This window comes from Rhineura floridana, chromosome 1 (genome assembly GCF_030035675.1).
Source record: "Rhineura floridana isolate rRhiFlo1 chromosome 1, rRhiFlo1.hap2, whole genome shotgun sequence".
Lineage (NCBI taxonomy): Eukaryota > Metazoa > Chordata > Lepidosauria > Squamata > Rhineuridae > Rhineura > Rhineura floridana.
Window position 1 is genome coordinate 108,975,242 of NC_084480.1, and position 12,177 is coordinate 108,987,418.

Below are 12,177 nucleotides of genomic sequence, written 5' to 3' on the forward strand. Positions count from 1 at the left end.
TTAGAATTGGAAGATTTGATTGTCATTTAGAAGGACTTTATCTAGCAGGTTGTATTTGGATACAAAAGTGGAGACAGGACTGCTTGGTAAATCTGCTGTTTATTGCATTGAGCTTATTGTGGATGATAGGCACGAAGCGAGGAGCGATCTATATGAAATATGGCAGAAGAAAGCTAGAAGGATTTCTGCCAATAGGTGTTATTGCATCCAAAAGACACTATGAACAACCATTACTCTGATCCAAGTTGGTAAATCCCTTTCCTATAAACCCTCAGTTCTTCAGTTAGTTGCTGGGAAACACATACTCACCGTTTGACTTTAGCCATTTCTTGGAGTGGAGGTAGCTTTCCAACATTCTTTCATTGAACAGCATATAACCCATTGGCTCAGAAACAATAACATCTACGTTCTCAGGTAGGGAAATTTCCTCAATCTTTCCTGTCAGAACATTGATCTTATCAGAAAGATGGTTACTTCGTACTAGAATCTGAAATGAGAGGAAGTATAAAAAACCCCAAAATGTATTAGTTTCTTTAAATAATATGAAGGTGTATCAAGCAGGTGAATTAAGAAGATTTGTAGAACCCTGCAGGAAGAATGCCTTAAGACCCCTTCGTACTAACGCTTCTTTCCTGGGCTGCTAAAAACAAACATAGCATTGATGTTGTATTTTATCTGACTTGATAATTTATTGTTTTATTTTGTTTGTGTTTTAATTTCTGTTGACATTGTTGTCCACTGGCTAGAGGACTAAGGTAATGTATAACTAGTTCACATAAATCATGTTTATTTACTTATATTTATTAAGAGATGCAGATCTGAGACAGTAATATAAATAAAAGGTATTATGTCACATGCTCCTGTTCTGTACTTTTTTTGTAAACTTTTAAAATTAATTTTTTCTTTTGTTTTGCAGTTTCCTTCCTTCAAAGAGAATAACTGCAGTTACACACAAAATATATGATGCAAAGATTAAAGTCCACACCATGTAATAATAATAAAATAACACCTAGACTTTGGGGCGTGTGTAACAGAAGTAAAACATACTATGTAATACCATGTGATGAGGATTGATCTATGAAGTGAAAGAGCAGTTGTGATGTGATATTTATATTTGTTGCCAAATTTGCCCAACTGTTAAAGATGGTCTGCCTGTAAAGGTATCATCTGAAGTATAGTCAATAAAACAAGTCTGGTTTACCATGTTCTTGTCTAAGTTTCAGTTCATGGCTACGTTTTTCTATTACAATGATATTTCACAAAGATTGGTACCAACGTTCCAAGGAAATGTCAGGTGTAGTCTTCCAATGCATACTAATAACTGTTTTGCTGTCAAAGCCATACAGACTATAAGTTCCTTTGATACTATACATAAGTGTCCATCAAGGGATGAACGCATATTGAGACTGCTCTGAGGGTAAATAGGTGAAACAGACATAATTTTGCAAACCTCTTAGAAGCCTATGTTTGCATTAAGTGATATATAAATTTAATAATAATAATAAAACAATAATAATAACAATAACAATAATAATAATAATACAGCCACAAGAGTGGCTTTATGCTATAGTCAGCATGGATTTTTCACACTCTGCAAGGTTAAATTGAAAATACCCCCCATGCCATTCTGATGCTTCCCATAAGCTCATTTCAAAACAAAACCTTACAAAACCTGTAGTCCTGAACTCAGAAACACTTGCTTAACAACACTCTAAATTTTCATGGTGATACACAAAACAGTCAGAGAGAATCGAGAGTTCAAAGTGTAAAAAGAGAGAGAAAAACCAGACCCCTTTTGGACTTTTTTCTGTCAGTGGTCTCATAATTTGTTCAAATTAATTAAAAATCAGCCATGTTCCCAGAGAACCTGTAATCCTATTACTGACCTTGCCCCATACTCTGACCTTCATCTTCTGCAGTTTAAAAGTAAAAAAAAATGCCTGGCTGATTTTAATTAATTTAAGAAATTTAACACTGAACTCAATGATAAGGCCAGGTACGCTCAGTAAGAACCAACTGTCAGTGTTCTAAAAGCCAGACTCACAGCTGCTTGGCTTGGCTTGGCTAATCAGGGGGCAACACCCACACCAGACCTTTATTCCACTTTAGACAGTCATGGCTTCCCCCAAAGAATCCTAGGAAGTATAGTTTGTGAGGGGGGTTAAAAGGAGACTCTTATTCTCCTGACAGAGCTCTAGTTGCCAAAGTAGTTTAACAGTCAGCTGCTCTGACTGAAGGTCTGTGAGGGTAAGAGGGCATATCATGGCAACTCTCAGCACCCTTCACTAACTACACTTCCCAGGATCCTTTGGGAGAAACCATGCCTGTATAAACTGGAATAAAGGTGTGGTGTGGATGTGGCCAGGGACAGCTTTGGTTTAAATTTGGGTGGGAGGCTACATGTGCCTGCTGTAGAATAAAAAGGTGAGGGAAACCCTGAAAAAGAATGATATTGTTCACAATGTTTTCCTTTTGGAAAGGAAAGGGGCTTCCCCTCTGCCCAGTGACCACCCATTTAATCTCCTCACCTCCCCCTCCCATCCCTCCTTCCCCCCATTCCTGCCCTCCACCTCCAGGTCAGTTTCACCTATCCAAAGCATGATTGCACCGGAGCAAATCCCACTGAACTCAAAAAGCATGCAAATGATCAAACATGTCCTCTCCTCCTCCTCCCTCCTATCCCCTCCCTCTTGCCCCTTCCCTCACCCTTTCTATCCACTTCCAATTCCCTCCTTCCCCCTACTCCCCCTTCCCCCCTCCCAGTTTTACCTATCCTAAGCATTACAGCACGGGAGCAAATACCACTGAACTCAAAAAGCATGCAAATGTTCAGAACTGCCTTTTCACTCCTTCCCCTCTCCTCTCCCTTCCTCACCTCCCCTTCCTTTTTCTTCCTTCCCTGCCCACTCCAGGCCTCCCTCTTCATGGTCAGTTTTACCTATCCTAAGCATGATTGCACCGAAGTAAATCCCACTGAACCCAATAAACACGCAAATGATCAAACATGCCCTTATACTCTTCCAAGCTACCCAGGAAGTGGACTGTGTCATGAACCTGGATATTTTTCTGAAATGTTAAAATTATATGTAACATCATGGCTCAGTGCAAAGGACTCTGGGAGTGTCACCTTGTTAGAGAAACAGGCCTCGGAAAGGGAAAAATGTTAAGTTTCGATTCCCAGCTGAAGACAGTTAAGGGAGGCCTAAACAGAGGCACCTGGTTATCTATGCTAATCAGTAAGAGCCTGGCACTCAAGGCCATCCGTGTCCGAGAAGATTGAAAGCCTGTTGGGAGGGGGGCCTGGAAGGCGCAAAAAAGTGGAGAAACATCTAGAAAGTGATTACATCAGACAACTCCTGATTGGTTAATTAATCTTGGACCGTTGGGTTTCTTTCCCCTTAAGTATAGGGCTTGAGACCCATAGCCTTTGTTCCCTCAGGAAGGTTCTGAAAGGTTCCTTCTGACTGGTGCCTATGGGAGGTTACCTAAGCAGGGTTCCATTGCTTGCAACTGATGCTATACTCTCTGAGGAGAGATGAAACGTCAACCAACTACCTCCTATGTAAGTAGTTAGGTCAGCTAGGTTGTTATTTTCTTGTTGTGTGAATGAATTCTCTTATGTCTACCTAAACCCTTGTTTGGGTGTATGGTTTTTTGAACAATTGTTTGCTGCTATATTTTAATGTGCACTTATATTTTTTGAATAAAGCTACTTCTATTTAACCTGGTGTGTTCATTGAGGGTAAGGGTGGTTCTGAATTCAGCACCTTGACCATACAGCTACACAACTACCAAAAGGGAAAAAGAGTTAAAGCTTAATTCTAATTTGTGGGGTTTTACCAGAGGTTTCTTGACAAGGAGTGTACATTTGGCTCTTGTCTTATAGGACCTTGGTTTACCTATTTTCTGGGCTCAGAGTTCCCCTAGCTCTGAGTGGAACCAGTGACAGGGGTGGTGGCAGCCTACTTTCTACCTTACAAGGTTGGTGTTGGTTTACATAGCCTTGGTAAGGAAGAATTTAGTATTTGGGATTCCAGAACAATTACCCTAAGGGTGGGAATTGGGTCTGAAGCATACTTCTCGCGCCTTGAGGGGCAGAGGGGCATGACAGACTGGACTGTGAAAAACCAACCCAAATTGTTTGCATTTTGACAAACTTGTAGGGCAGTACAGTATCTCAGAGAGGAGGCCAGGTCTCCTGCTCTCCTAGTGCATTCACTATAGCTGCCCAATTTCCCTGCTTTTTAAAATTTGATAGAAGTATCTGTTGGCTATAGGTATATTCTTAAATCGCAAGGTTTTTTGCCTATTAGTTAATTATTATTTTAGACTAAACGATGGAGTTAAATGAAAGATAAGATTTCCTCATACACCAAGGTCCACAATCTCTTAACTATTTTGCAATCCCACCATAAGTACATCCCAACCGTCCCACAACCTCTCCAACACAAAGGTGAAGTGGAGGAGCACATGCAAGCAAGCTAGACCGGAGTGCGATATCAATGATCAATCAGTATTGAATGATTTTTTTCCTCATATATCTGGAGACCATCTGAAAGGACAAGTGTCCAATAGTGTGATCCAGTCCCCCATTTGTATTTCAGAGCCTAAATCAGATTCCGATTGATCTTTGAGCATGATGACAGGGTTCGAAGCTGCATCAAGCAAAATGGAGTACAATTCTGACACTAAACTCTTTTTCTCCCTTGCGTATGTCCCAAGTAGTTGTTCAAACTGCACGAGTGAACTAGTTGCTTGCTGTCTGACATAGTCTATTGAAATAAAACTTCAAATTTGTAAGGAAGCAAGCCAATTGGTCTTTACTTCTCTCACAACCAAGTTCATTTGATCAATTGACAGTGTGAAAGTTATAAAAATTGTATAATCTATATAACCCTTTATCACTCCATGTTTTCAATTGAGTTTCCCGATCAGGTGTGAAAAATGTAGGATGATTAGCAATTAGTATCAAGGGAGAAATTATGGGTGCTAATTTATGTTGCCAAGACTTTTAGATTTGTAGTGTACATCTGGTACTCTTATATGTATACTAAGTGGTTTTGTTGGGTAGAAAAATCAGAACAGATTTCTTTTTATGGGACTTCATAACAGGGCTTGGATTAGTAAAGGGGTTTGATCATTCAAATGATTTGAAGTTTAAGGTGCTGGAATGGCAAAGGTCTAAGTATTATACTGGAGGCCACATGTATGTCCATAGTGTTTGTCTCCAGTTCCCTTGATTATGTATAATAATTGATGTAACTAAAGGGCATTATGATAATATGATAAATTTGGTACACCCATCCCCCATAAATTGCTCTATGATAAATTAATCAGTAAATTAATCTGGATTTTTTATTTGTTGGAAAAAACCCTTCCGGGAAGGGTTGCTTCGCCTGTGCCTGCCTTTGAGACGAGCTCTCATCTCAGAAGAAGCTTTTTCAGTTTTAAAATCAGTCAGAACTTTTTTTGGACTGGTAAATACTTTCTCCCGGGAAGGGAGAAACGTAGAGATTAACCACAGAAGCTTGTGTTTGTTGGGGGGACTGGATTTCATTAGTTTATGAAAGAAGGTTCAGCCAGCAGCACCGGACGGACTTTCAAACAAGCTCTAACTGATTAAGCGAGACGTTTATCTTTTCTTTAAAGAAAAACAGATTAACAGGCAAGCACCCTTCTTTCTATTTTTATCATCTGGCTTAAATTGTTATAGCAAAAAGAGATTTGTCAATGAATCAGCTATAAAGAATCCCTGGGTGAGTTATAACTCTTCTCTTTCATTCACGAAATTAAGGAGGAAAGAAATCGAAATAGCTTATCTTTGTTTTTATTGCAAAAAGCTGGCCTGGAATTGTGCATTTTAAAGATACAAACAGATGAGGGATTTCTATTCCGAAGAGAAAAATAAATAAATCTGATTTATGAATTTTTGAGTATTATATGTCTGGGACTATTTTATTTCATTTTGACGAATCTGCTTGTTCTCGATGCCACTAACTGTTTTGATGCTGTGAACTAAATTTGTTTTGCATTCCTGAACATATAAGAGATAAGGCAGGCTATGCTGTCTACACTGTGATGTCATCAAGCTTGGAATATTAACCCCTTTGTTGCTGGAATAAGAAGTGGGTTTTTTTTTCTTCGTGGTTTTAAGAATGGCAATCAAGAAAGTGGCTGAGACCCTGGAAGTAATTATGTTTCAGAAAATAATGGATGAGATTGAGATAACGAAACAAACCCTAAGACAGGGTAGAAAGGAGATGAACATTGAATTGGGCAAAATGACGCAGGAGCTTAAAGAAATAGGGGATTTTATGAGAGGGGAGGTTGATGCGATCAGAGATACAACTGGACAAGCATCAGAAGATGAAAAAAGAAAAATTAAAGGGAAGATGCAAGCCCTGGAGATTGGAACAAATGTGGAACTGGAAAAAGATTTGGAGTTTATGGATATTAGAGATAAAGTTTACTGTTTGGAATTCAGCGTTGTCCTTGAAGAAATTAATGAAGATATCAGAGATAAAGTTATCAATGTCTTGGATAAACTTCTGGACTGGAATGATGTGATGGAGCTTGACATAGAAAAAATCTATAGAATTAATTACAGATATGTGACAATGAAAAAACTCTCAAGAGATGTGCCAGTGCATTTTGTAAAAAAGAAGAACAGAGATATGATTTTACAACAATATTTCAGCAACGCATTCAGAATTGATGGCAAGGAATTATTTGTGATGAAGGAAATTCCCATCAGACTCTTATTATATGACTATGGCTATGACAGCAAGATTATTATGGGACACTGATAATGGAAGAATGGCTACTGAAATTACTGGACCTAACAGGATTATTATGGGTGCAAGGATGGAAGATGGAATTAACACTGATAATGGAAGAATGGCTATTGAAATTATTGGACCTAATAGATTTGATAAGATGGATTAATTGACATGCTTATTTGGAGAAAAATCGATAGATATATTTCTCAAGGAGTTGAAACCTCTTTGACTTTTTGTGGAAAGAATAAAGTGATGTTTATGAGATTTGATGATTAATTAAGGTAACTACTGGAGGAAAGTGATTTTGTAATATAATTTAAGAGACAGGTTTGTTATATATTGTAGACCTATAACTGATCTGCGACAAATCGGAAGTCAACATTTTATTTTATTGTTTAATTTGTATTTTTGTTTTGTTTTGTTTTTGAAAATTTGAATAAAAATTAATGATAAAAAAATTAATCACTAATTCACAAGATTTCATGAATTTATCAAGTAAGAGGTGTCTTGAACCACCCTGGTTCAGTCCCAGGACTCAATTCCCAAACCCAGGGCAATTGATCCTGGCAAGGCACAACCCCATGCTTCCCTTACCAGGGCTGAGTAAACCAACAACAACCCTGTAAGGTAGATAGACTGCCACCACCCCTTAATCTGATCACACACTCTGAGCCAAGGGGAAACCCAAAATACGCAAAATAGATCTGCCAAGGATTCCAACAGACAAGAGCCAAAGGTGCATTCCTTGTCTTGGAGCCTTAGGCAAAATATCCAATTATACAGTACTCTGTGTTCAATTAGCCAAGGTACTGGGTTCAGGGCCACACTACTCCTGCAATTAACACACACTGGTAAATAAGGAGTAGCTTTATTAAATAAAATATAAGTGCACAAACATAGCAGCAAACTGGTTCTTTAAAACCCACACCCGTGAGGGCCAGGTAAAATACAGAGACTTATGGTCACAGACAAAAATAACAAACTGTCTAGCCTAGTATATACTTACAAAGAGGTAAACAGCAAAATAGCTTCATGGTTCCACATCTCCCCAGAGATGCATAGCCTGGATAGCAGATGGTATGGTGGAACCCCACTCAGGTAGCATCAGCAACCCCTGAGAAACACTGGGCAACAAAGACTAAGGTTTGAATCCTATTCTTATGGAAAAATCCCCAGCAACAACCAGGAATTAATTAGCCAATCAGAGGGCTTACAGATGATTAAATGCTCCTGGAGTTTTTGCACTTGTCACATACTCCCCAAACTTTCCCAGGCCTGTGGCCTTGATGTACCAGGCTCCACTGATATGCAGGTGTTCTTGCTTGGGCCTAATTAATCAGCTTCAGCTGTGAAAACTGCAAAGGCATAGCCTTCACAGAGGCCCCATTTCAAACAAGATGCTTTCTCCACAATTCTTTGCATCTGAACTATTTTAGAAACCAGGCATTCTTGACACGTTCCCCCTTCAAAAAGATGACACCAGAGTTTCAAACACCTCTGTTTCATCATTAGCCAAAACTGGTAGAAAACTAAACCAACAGTAAACTATAGAAAATGGACAGCTTAAAATACTTTAATAAAAAGAAATATTTGAATGCATCCCCCAAGCGTGTCAGGCTACTTCTTTAGCTTAAGCCTGAAAAAGCTGTTTTAAAAGGATTAAGAAATATCTTAAAAGAGAAAAAATCTTAAAAAAGAAAAAAGGACCCATAAAATACCCATAGGAAAAATCTAAAAGGACTTAAAAAGTGAATAAAGGATTAAGAAAAAATAAAATAGGGCAATCAAAAATCAGGTCCAAAATCCGGACTTCCGGGAAGGGTGACTTCGCTTGTGCCTGCTTTTGGGACGGGCTCCCGCCTCAAAAGAAGCTTATTCAGATATAAATCAGTCAGAACATTTTTTTTTTGACTGATGAAATTTCTCCCGGGCAGGGAGAAACGTAGAGATCAACCTCAAAAGCCTGTTTTTGTTGGGAGGACTGGATTTCATTAATTTATGAGATAAGGTCCAGCCAACAATGCCGCACGGACTTTCGAACAAGCTCTATCTGTTTAAGCGATACGTTTATCTTTTCTTTAAAGAGAGAACGGACTAACAGGCAAGCATCCTTCTTTCTATTATTTTTTTTACTTGGTTTAAATTGTTGCAGCAAAAGGAGATTTGTCAGATTGATCGGCTTTGGACAACTTCTGGGTGAGCTATAACTCTTCTCTGTTATTCACGAAATTAACAGCTTATCTCTGTTTCTGTCGCAAAAAGCTGTCCTGGAAGTGCATTCTAAAGATATAAGCAGAAGAGGGATTTCTATTCCTGATTTCTATTCCGAGGAATATTATATTGTCTGGGACTATTCTCTTTTTGGTCTATTTTATTTTGACGAATCTGCTTCTTCACGACGCCACTAACTGTTTTGATCCTGGGAACTAAATTTGTTTTGCATTCTTGAACATAGAGAGATAAGGCAGGTTGCTCTGTTTATACTGTGATGTCATCAAGCCTGGAATATTAACCCAATTGTTGCTGAAATAAGAAGTGGTTCTTCTTTATTTTTGTTTTGCTTTGTTTTCGTGGTTTTAAAAATGGCAATCAAGAAAGTGGCTGAGAATCTGGAAGTAACTATGTTTCAGAAAATAATGGATGAGATTGAGATAACGAAACAAACCCTGCGACAGGGTAGTAAGGAGCTGAAAATTGAACTGAGCAAAATGATGCAGGAGCTTAAAGAAATAGGGGATCCTGTGAGAGAGGAGAATGAGATCAGAGATGAGAAAAGAAAAAATAAAGGGAAGATACAAGCCCTGGAGATTGGAACAAATGTGGAATTGGAAAAAGATCTGGAGTTTATGGATTTTAGAAATAAAATCTACTGTTTGGAATTTAACGTTATCTCTGAAGAAATTAATGAAGATATTAGAGATACAAGTTATCAATGGCTTGGATAATCTTCTGGACTGGAATGATGTGATGGAGCTTGATATAGAGAAAATCTATGGAATTAACTGCAGCCATGTGACAATGGAAAAACTCTTAAGAGATGAGCCAGTGCATTTTGTAAAAAAGAAGAACACAGATATGACTTTACAACAGTATTTCAGCAACTTATTCAGAATGGATGGCAAGAAAATATTTGGGATAGAGGAAATTCCCATCAGACTCTTATTATATGACTATGGCTACAACAGCAAGATTATTATGGAATACTGATAATGGAAGATTGGACACTGAAATTACTGGACTTAACAGGACTATTGAAGATGGAAGATGGAACTAATAGGGATAATGGAATAATGGCTATTGAAATTATTGGACCTAACAGATTCTGATGAGATGGATTAATCGAAATGTTTATTTGGACTATGGTTATGACAATAAGATTATTATAATTATTAACGAGATGGATTAATTGACATGTTTATTTGGAGAAAAATTGATAGATATATTTCTTAAAGAATTGAAACCTCTCTTTGACTTTTTGTGGAAAGAATAAAGTAATGTTTATGAGATTTGATGATTAATTAAGATAACTACTGGAGGAAAGTGATTTTATAATATGATTTAAGAGACAGGATTGTTATATATTGTAGACCTATAACTGATTTGATATGTGACAAATGGGAAGTCAACATTTTATTTTTTTTGTTTAATCATTTTTGTTTTGTTTTGTTTTTTGTCTTTGAATGTTTTATGATTTTGTTTTCTATGTTTTATGAAAATCTGAATAAAAATTATTGTAAAAAAAAAAAATCAGGTCCAAAATCCAAAACCTAGGTCAGCAAAACCATAAAATCAGTCATCTGGAGCATAGGCCTGAGACAAGCTATCAGCAATAACATTGTCTTGTCCTTTAATGTGTGTGACAGAAAAATCAAAATCCTGCAAAGCCAAACTCCACCTCAACAACTTCTGATTGGAGTTTTTCATTTTAGAGAGCCAACACAATGGTGAATGGTCAGTCTAACTGAAAATGTTGGCCCTAAAGGTAAGGACGCAATCTATTTAAGGCCCAATAGATTGCCAAACATGCCTTCTCAATAGTAGCCAAAGTTCTTTCTCAGTCAGGGCAAAAGTTTCTTGCTGAGATAAACAACAGGGTGCAAATCTCCGCTTGCATCAAACTGCATCAGGGCAGCTCCAATACCAAAATTTGAAGAATCATTCTGAACAACAAAGGATGCAGAAATATCAGGAGCTTTCAAAACTGGATAATTAACAAGGCCTTTAAAGCATCAAAAGCCTGTTGGCACTTTTCAGTCTACTGAACTTGATCAGGCTGATGCTTTTTACAAAGATCAGTCAGGGGTGCAGCCACACTGCTGAAATGAGGGGCAAACCTATGGTAATAACTACCCAAGCCCAAAAAAGACTGGACTTGCTTTTTAATCCGAGGCACAGGCCAATTCTGTATAGCCTCAAGTTTAGCATCCAGGGGTTTAACACTTCCCCCCCATGTCCCAGGTAAACCACCTCTCCCAATCCAAATTGAGACTTTTGAGCTTTAACTATAAGGCCAGGATCCTGAAGCCTCTGAAACACAGTGCACAAATGCTGAACATGTGAATCCCAGTCAGAACTATAAATAGCAATGTCATCCAAGTAAGCACATACAGATTTACTCCGTTCATTTAACACGTTAATCAGTCTCATGCACTGCGCAAGCCAAAAGGCAAAACTGTGAACTGGAACAGTCCTAGATGAGTTACAAATGCAGACTTCAAGGCAGCAGCCTCATCCAGAGGTACCTGCCAATAACCTTTGGTCAAGTCCAGACTAGTGATGTACTTGGCAGCTCCCAGATGCTCAATCAAATGGTCCATCCCTAGGCAAAGGATAAGGATCCACTTGGATGATCTGGTTGAGCTTTCTGTAATCAAGACAAAAGTGAACCTCATTAGCTTCTTTCTTAGCCACCAAAACAACAGGTGAAGACCAGGTACTAGTTGATGGTTTGACAACTCCAAGCTTCAGCATAGCCTGGATTTCCCTTTCCATCACCTCTGCATGTGGTCCAGTAACATGATAAGGCTGAGACTGGATAGGTGGTGGTTCCCAGTAATAACACAATGAGTGGCTAAATGAGTCCTGCCAGACCTATTGGAAAACAAGGCCTGAAACTCTGTCAAGACTTTAAATAGCTGGAAATGCTGCTAATGTGACAAATTATCAGGCAGGAAGGCCTCAGAAATCCCCCCTCCTGCTTACTTTTAGCTACTAAGTCCACAAAGATCTCTGCATTCTCCTTTGCAACAGTATAGGCAAAAACTAGATTCTTCCTGGGTAAGTACTGCTTCATCATGTTGACATGGAACACTGTAGGCAGTTTAGATGAATTTGGGTAAGCCAGCAAATAATTTGTAGCATTCAGTTGGGCCTTGACCTGTAACAGACCCTCCCAGGT

General features: G+C 38.4%; 1 protein-coding gene across 3 annotated transcripts in view; it reads right to left on the minus strand.

Annotated features, from left to right (window-relative positions):
* The window catches only part of LOC133385633 (histone-arginine methyltransferase CARM1-like), a 161,944-nt gene that overhangs the window by 71,566 nt on the left and 78,201 nt on the right, over positions 1 to 12,177 (minus strand). For all 3 annotated transcript variants that reach the window (XM_061629058.1, XM_061629074.1, XM_061629065.1), the window contains exon 6: positions 310 to 487. In XM_061629058.1, coding sequence (XP_061485042.1) covers positions 310 to 487 — 178 coding nt within the window. The remainder of the gene's footprint in view (positions 1 to 309; positions 488 to 12,177) is intronic.